This window comes from Camellia sinensis, chromosome 2 (assembly GCF_055761805.1).
Source record: "Camellia sinensis isolate YWXY chromosome 2, ASM5576180v1, whole genome shotgun sequence".
Lineage (NCBI taxonomy): Eukaryota > Viridiplantae > Streptophyta > Magnoliopsida > Ericales > Theaceae > Camellia > Camellia sinensis.
In genome coordinates this window covers 114633726-114641239 of record NC_138962.1, presented here as the reverse complement: position 1 = coordinate 114641239, position 7514 = coordinate 114633726, and the positions used below count along the sequence as shown (strand labels likewise).

The window sequence follows — 7514 nt, the reverse complement described above, 5'->3', positions numbered from 1 at the left end:
AGGTGGCCAAGATAGTATACAACGATGAGCTTAAAAAGAGAAGATGCTTACCCTTGAAGAACAGCAGCAAGGCAGCAACTTCTGAGCCAAAAACTAACCTTCAACAGTCCAAATAAGACCCTCAAGCACCTTAGCAACAAGGTAGTCTATGTTGGCTAAGAGGTTGTGTGCAAAAATGCAAAGAAAGTTCACTTTCAAGCACAATATAGCACAATATATATAGAGAGAGAGAGAGAGAGGAAGAAAATTCTAGAGAGAGAGTGAAATTTTGTCTCTCAAATTTCTATACCTCTAACAAGGGGGAGGGAACTCCCCTTATATAGGAAAATCAAGAAAAAGCTTCCTTGACAAGCTAGAAGCTTGTTTCCATCCCTCCATACGTGTATGGAGGATACACTCAGTATGTAATAACTGACTCAAAATATCTGAAAATATCTGAAAAAGGAGAAAATTGGCCGTCAGCCACTTCAGGTGGCCGGTTGACAACTTTAACTAGCTGACCGACCACATCAAGTGGCTGGCAAGAAGAAAAAGTGGCTGACAAATGCCAAAAGTGGCCGGCAGGGCCCTTCTCCCCTCCAGGCAAGAGGCACCAAGGTTTGGACCAAAAACAAGGCCAAAACACAGAGGGTTTAGAGGCTCAAAGACAAGGCACTCAGCCGAGAACTTTGGGCACTCAAAATGAGCACAAACATGCACAATCACCGCGTGCACAAACGATGACGTTTGAATTTTAAGGTCAGTCAAAAAGGGGTGTCTACAGCCCCCTTGTTCAAGTTAACTAAATGACAAATAATTTTAACTTGAACAAACTTGCCACTTAGGCCCAACTTGGAATTAGAACAAAAAATTTATCTCCCTGGGCCCAAAAGATGAAACAAACGACAAGCTACTTACTTCGGGCCCAGAACAGAAAGTAACCACAGCCCAACACAAGACTGCTTTAATATTTTAAAAAATACCAGGCCCATCATAAACTATAAAAGACCCACATTTTTAACTTCAAACCACTTCAACTTCATTTCCCTCTAATTTGAACTCCCTAGATTGTACTCCTTCTTCTCAAACATTTCCATCTGAAAACCAAAACATTGCGAAACCCTAAGCCAAGGCACCCAAGAAATCAACATTAGTTCCCTCAAAAGAAAGCAATGAAGACATCCTCTGTTTTCCAAACTCTATCAGAACACTCACCATCCCTTTAAAGCTAGGTATTACTTTACCACCCAGTAGCCACTCCGTTGCTAAAGCCACTTTAGGCCCTACATTCTTCTTCAATTTTCCAGACGAGTTAGCTCCATATTATCCCTTTGCTAATGGTGAGAACCTACTTCTCAACCAACCGAGACTTAGTTGGACTAATTGGAATACCAGCAAAAACCCTCTTAGATCCTGGAGGTCACCAGATTTCACATGGTAAAGCTGGGTCAGGAGAATCGAAACCCATGACTCTGAAGTATGAAAACATTAAGGCATCAGTGAGGTAATCAGACTGTCGACAATGAAATATGACATGAACAAGTGGCTAATTGCTGTTGGCACATGTTTTTGGTCCCAGTCTTGTAACTCTCTACTTCTGAGTTTTGGCATGATAGCCCTCGCTATCCTAGACGTAGCCCATTTAACTGGCCTTCCAATTCTAGGCAACCAAATTCATGCCTTACTTGAACCCCCCCAAAAGTGACTTTCACTTTAAATACTGATATGAGCTACATAGAGTTTACTAAAAAATACAAAGGCAAACAACTTGGTTCCTCTATCGAGGACTAAGAAAGAACTGCCTTCTACTTAATGTGGAATTATCAATTCTTTTTTTGTGTCCCTAGATATAAGGTTACTAAAGAATACCTTCCCCTTGCTTTGTATATCCAGGATGGCCAAGCTATGGCCTTTGCCCCTTACTTTCTTGTTACCCTTAACAAGGGTCTATTTTCTCTTGTTGATAAGAAAATCTCTGCCAACTGTGGTGGGCCATTCTGGCTCTTTCAAGCTTGGTTGTATGCCTATTAGCTTGAGGTACAACCCCCACCACCTAACACCATGAGGCCAATCCATCACTCCTATGCTGAACAACTTTTACCTTTAACAACAAGCCTACCCTTACTTTCACAAACCACCTTACCATGTTTTACAATCGTCTCTTTGACTGATCTCCTACCTTTTACAGACCATTCCACAGTTGCCAATTCTCATCCAACAGACTTCAATTCCTTTTCATAGACCTCTCTATTTTGACTATTGACCAAGTCTAAGCACAAACTGAAACCTGGAGACACATTCTGACTTGTAGACATATCTTGATTGGTTGCTCTATATTTTTCACCAAAATGTCCAACTACAGTTTTGAGATAGATTGTCCCAATCAGTGGTCCAGGTAGTTTGGCCTTTCCTAAAGCAACTCATACCCTTATTTCCATCCAACCATCCATGAACAAATTGGGTCTAGAATCAACTTCAAGGATCCTGATCAAGCTGAGTCCATCTTTATAGAAAACACTAGACTTCTAAAAGATTTTAGTCCTTTTTTCTTCAAACCTGTCTTAGATCATACCACCATTTTTTAGCACTGGTGGAAACTTATAACTGCCATCGTTTTCTTCAAGCCACTTGAAGTTTGCCTCCAAGACACTTTTATCGACAATCAAGGCCCCATATCATCACCTTCTAAGCTCAAGTCTGCAGGTACTATTTTGCCTTCCATTTCACATGCTTGATAACACTGACTATCTCATGTTTTTCATTCTTTAGGAATACTAACTTCCTTGATTTTTTGGTAACCAATATTGAGCCTGCTACTGAACCCTTGGTCAGGGACCAACACAAGGGCAAAGCTCCAATGGATCCAACTACCCAAACAAAAGACACATCCTCAATTCCCAAATTAATGAGGACTCCCTTTCAGGCAACTTTATCATATATGTTTTCTTATCACTTGTCACATCATACCACCTTCCATTTATACCTGACTGACAACCTCATTTTTTGTAGGGAAAAAGGAGAAGAATGCTTATTATTACTGTTGATGATGAGGACACTCCTTCTAACTCCCCACAAAACATCCATCCATCTTCTTTTTTTCTTATTAATGAACCAAGAGAAATAGAACCAATTCCACAATCATCACCTATATCACAACCGTTTGACAGCCTCTACCATAACTATCGTCACAACCTCACCACAACCATCTTCATAACCTTCACCACAACCATCTTCACAACCTTCACATCCTGAACCTCCTTCTATTGCCCTTAAGGATGTTACCCTTTGGGCTTTCCCAATGAAAGTCCTTTACCAAGGGGCAACTGAACCTATTAATTTCCCTCCAGTCTTTACCCTTCAACCACCACCATCCAATTCATCCAGCTCTCAAACTTCAAACAAGCAATCAGAGATGATTGATATTAACAATTCAACCAACAACCAATCAACTCCTCCTAGTCATCAATCTTCTCCAAGAAATCCCAACATTAAACTCAAAACACCCAAGGTAAGTGTAAATACAATTGTGACGGACCATCTATCCTTTTTATTCCTTTTAACTAATTGCTCTTCTTTTCCAAAACTACAGGGACAAATTCAATCCCTGAACCATCTCCACTAATGAATGAACCAGAACTAAGAAAAGGGCCTGAGGGCTCAGCAACTAACATTGCCTTTCCTACCGTGGAGGCTGCCACCTCATTAATTCCTGAACCAGTTCTTCCTGCTACCACAACCACAACAGAACAAGACCAGCCTCTTGTAAACACTTCATTCATTCTAGGACAGGTACTACTTCTAACCTTACCTTCTTCATTTTCCACTACTTGTAGAATACAAACTTACCAATCTATTACTGTTAACAAGCCATCATTCCACCTCAGGACATTTGGGAAGAACTTTCAATCCTCCAACAACATCTAGACCAAACATCCCCTCTTCCTCAAAGACTACATCACCTCAAAACTGAAACCCAACAAATACTAGCCACCTTCATCAACCTCATCAACACACCACTTGAAGAAATCATCCTCCATCAATCTAGTGAAGTCTTGGCCTACCATACTGTTGTCCTAAACCTTTCACCCAATCCTTTCAACCCAATTCAATTAAAACAACTGGCCAAAATTATCACAGAATGGCCAAGTCTTTTGGAAATGGTTCAGACTTGTTCCAAAGACATCCAAACCAAAAGAAACTTTCTGAACAAAGCCCACACTATATTTGCCTCCCTCACACTTAGTCATCAAACCTCTTCAGCCATTTCTGAACAGTACACAGTACTTGGACTTGAAGAAGCCAGGCTTGTGGCAGAACTGGCCTCTATCAGACGAAGAAAACTCCATCTACAACAGCAACAAGATCAGCTTAATCAAGAGGCAAGGACTATGCTTTCTCAAAGTAAACCTAGTCCTTCTTCAATCCAAACAGTCAAAGCTAAGTTGGACCAAGCCCAAGCCATGCTGGTAGATGCCTAATCAAAATGGGGTCTTCTGGCCATTCTCTTCCCCAAAACCTATTCTAGTTTTTTCTTGTATTGCACAGAACATTTACTATCTTGTAAAACACTATACAGACTTCTTTATTAATGAAATATCAATATTTTATTTTGAATGGTCTATTGTACTCTTGTGTAAATTTTCTTTCTTTGTGCATTCCTCTATTTCGTTATGAATTAATCAACTCCTCTTGAACGATTCCCACATGGTTGGATAATACCTCTTAACGTATTTTCCATTTATATTCATTCTATGTGGCTACCCTTCCAAGGACTCCAACTGATATGCACCTCCCTTAAGGAATTTATGAACCCTAAAGAGGCCTTCCCAATTTGGTGACCACTTGCCAAATTCAGGATCCTTTGTTCCTAATGGAAAAATGGTCTTCCACACCAAGTCACCTACTCCAAAGATTTTCAACTTAACCTTCTTGTTATAGACTCTCTTAATCTTTTTCTGTTGAGCCACTATACAATCAAAGGCATCAATCCTTTTGCACTCTACATCCTGTAACTCCATGAACATGGCCTCTACTTACTCATCGACAGGAATGTCATAGTGCTTAGCCACCCTACTAGACCTTACTGTCACTTCTAAGGGTAAAACTATAGCATGACCATAAACTAATTCATAAGGGGATGCTTGGATACTATCCCTTTTTGGATTCATGTAGGCCCATAAAACCTCAGATAATAACTCATGCCAATCTCTTGGATTGTCTTCTATTACTTTACTCAGTGTCACTTTGATTATTTTGTTTGATGACTCTGCTTGCCAATTTGCTTGGGCATAATACGGAGATGAGTTCGACATTTGAATGCCATACTTTTTGGCAAACTCAATTACGTCATCACCACTAAATACTATCCCTTGATCGACAGTAATTGTTTGTGGCAAGCCAAACCTATGTACTATGTGTTTCTTGATAAAATCAATCACATGAGACTGATTCACCACCTTCATTAGGACTGCCTCTACCCATTTAGTAAAATAATATGCGGCCACTAATATGAATGCATGTTGTCTAGATAATGGAGGAAATACTTGGCCAATCAAATCCATTGCCTAACCCCTAAATGGCCAAGGTTTGACAATTGAATGTAAGTACCTAGCTGGCATTTTTTGCACATTGCCATGTCTTTGGCACTGCTGACACCCTTTTGCATAACTAATACAATGCTTCCTTATAGAGGGCCAAAAATAACCATGCCTCTTAATTAACCACCTTATCTTCTTACCTGTTTGGTGAGCACCGCAAATTCCTTCATAGGCCTCTGCCATGACCTGTATCTGTTCCATTTCTCCAATATACAATGATATCAAGCCATCTTGCATCTTTCTAAACAAGTCATCTCCCATAATCACATAGTTCATAGCCTGATACCTTGTTCTCCTATCTACTTCTGCCTCTGGGTCTCCTAAATACTTAATTAAAGGTAACCTCCAATCATCTTCTAACACCTCCAAAGTCAATATTGTCAAACCTTACAATTGTCGACACCTAACACAAGGCATTGTTCTCTTCTGAATCCTAATTATTCTCTCCTAAAAAGCCTCTAGAATTCTCAAACCAGAGGCTGCCTGGGCCATCTTGTTGGCCTCCTTATTCTCAAGTCTGAACATGTGTTCAAACTCTACCGTTTCAAAACCTTTAACTAACTGCAATACTTGCTCTAAATACTCTTCAAGAACTGCACTATTGCACTTATATTGGCCTATTACTTGCCTTATCACTAACTGTGAATCTCCAAACACTTTTAAGTGTGGAATCCTTAGACTTTTTGCTAATTCTAGACCAATAATCAAGGCCTCATACTCTGCCTGATTATTCGACAACACCTGAGCTTCATCTAACTAGTAAGAAGACTGAAACATATGTCCTTGGGGTGACACTAACACTACCCCAGCACCAACACCTTCTTCAGTTTTTGAACCATCAAACATCAACTTCCATGGCTCTTTTTTCAACTGAAAATACCTCATACAAGTCTACCTCGACAGGGCTACATGGATGCTTAGCCAAGAAATCTGCTAGTGCTTGGCCTTTCACAGCTTTTTGAGGCACATACTTAAAGTAATACTCAATTAAGGCCAATAACCATTTTCCTTGCCTTCCCCTCAAAACTGGCCTAGATAACATATATTTTACTACATCAGTCTGAGCAATCACATTAACCTCTGTAGGTAACATGTAATGCCTCAGTTTGATGGCTACAAAATACAAAGCTAAGCATAGCTTTTCTATAGAGTTATACCTAGTTTCTGCTTCATCCAACTTCCTACTCAGGTAGTACACAACTTGCTCACATCCCTCCTCATTGTCTTGAGCCAACAAACACCTAATCAACTACTCTCCTATTGATATATACAACTTTAAAGGTTTCCCTGTAATGGGTGGCATCAAAATTGGAGGCTTAGACAAATAGTCTTTAATTGCATCAAATGCCCTTTGATGCTCACCTTCCCATATAAAGTTTTTATCAGATCTCAACTTTAAGAAAGGAGAAAAAACTAAAGGTTGCGTTTGGTAGAGCTTTTTAAATATGATTTGAGAGTAGGAGTTGTATTTTGAGTTTGTGAGTTTTGGAATTATGATTTGAGTGTGGAAAATTTGTTTGGTAAAAGAGTTTTGAAAAGAGTTTTGAATTGAGTGGAGAATTTTTGATGTGACATGATATTTGATATAAAAACTTACAACTCATAACCAAAGATACAACTCAAAATTCTATTAAAGCACATAAAAAATTTTAAGAAATTCGAAAAATATTTTTTTCGAATATATAAAAATTAACATAGATCAATTGCAAAAAAATAAAAATAAAAAATGCACTGTTCCGGTCAACCAGCCAAACGACCGGTGGAACGTCTGGTAGGACATTCAGTGGGACAATAGGTTAGGCCAAATTTGAAAAAAAAAAAATTTGAAAAACGCGCCCCACGCAAAGTTTTTTGCAGAGTTTTTCAAATGTTGTGGAAATGTGATTTGAGAATTCGTTCCAAACATCATATTGGAATATGGGTGTAGAATCATTGTTT

The 7514-nt window shown here is 39.2% G+C and overlaps 1 protein-coding gene across 1 annotated transcript; it reads right to left on the bottom strand.

Annotated features, from left to right (window-relative positions):
* Positions 1 to 5012: 5012 nt before the first annotated feature.
* Positions 5013 to 6669, bottom strand: LOC145818748 (uncharacterized). Its single transcript, XM_082912918.1, has 4 exons — positions 6457 to 6669; positions 6050 to 6299; positions 5717 to 5932; positions 5013 to 5452 (listed from the first exon to the last, which is right to left on the bottom strand). The coding sequence occupies exons 1-4, from the start codon at positions 6667 to 6669 to the stop codon at positions 5013 to 5015; spliced, it is 1119 nt and encodes a 372-aa protein (XP_082769044.1).
* Positions 6670 to 7514: the final 845 nt, after the last annotated feature.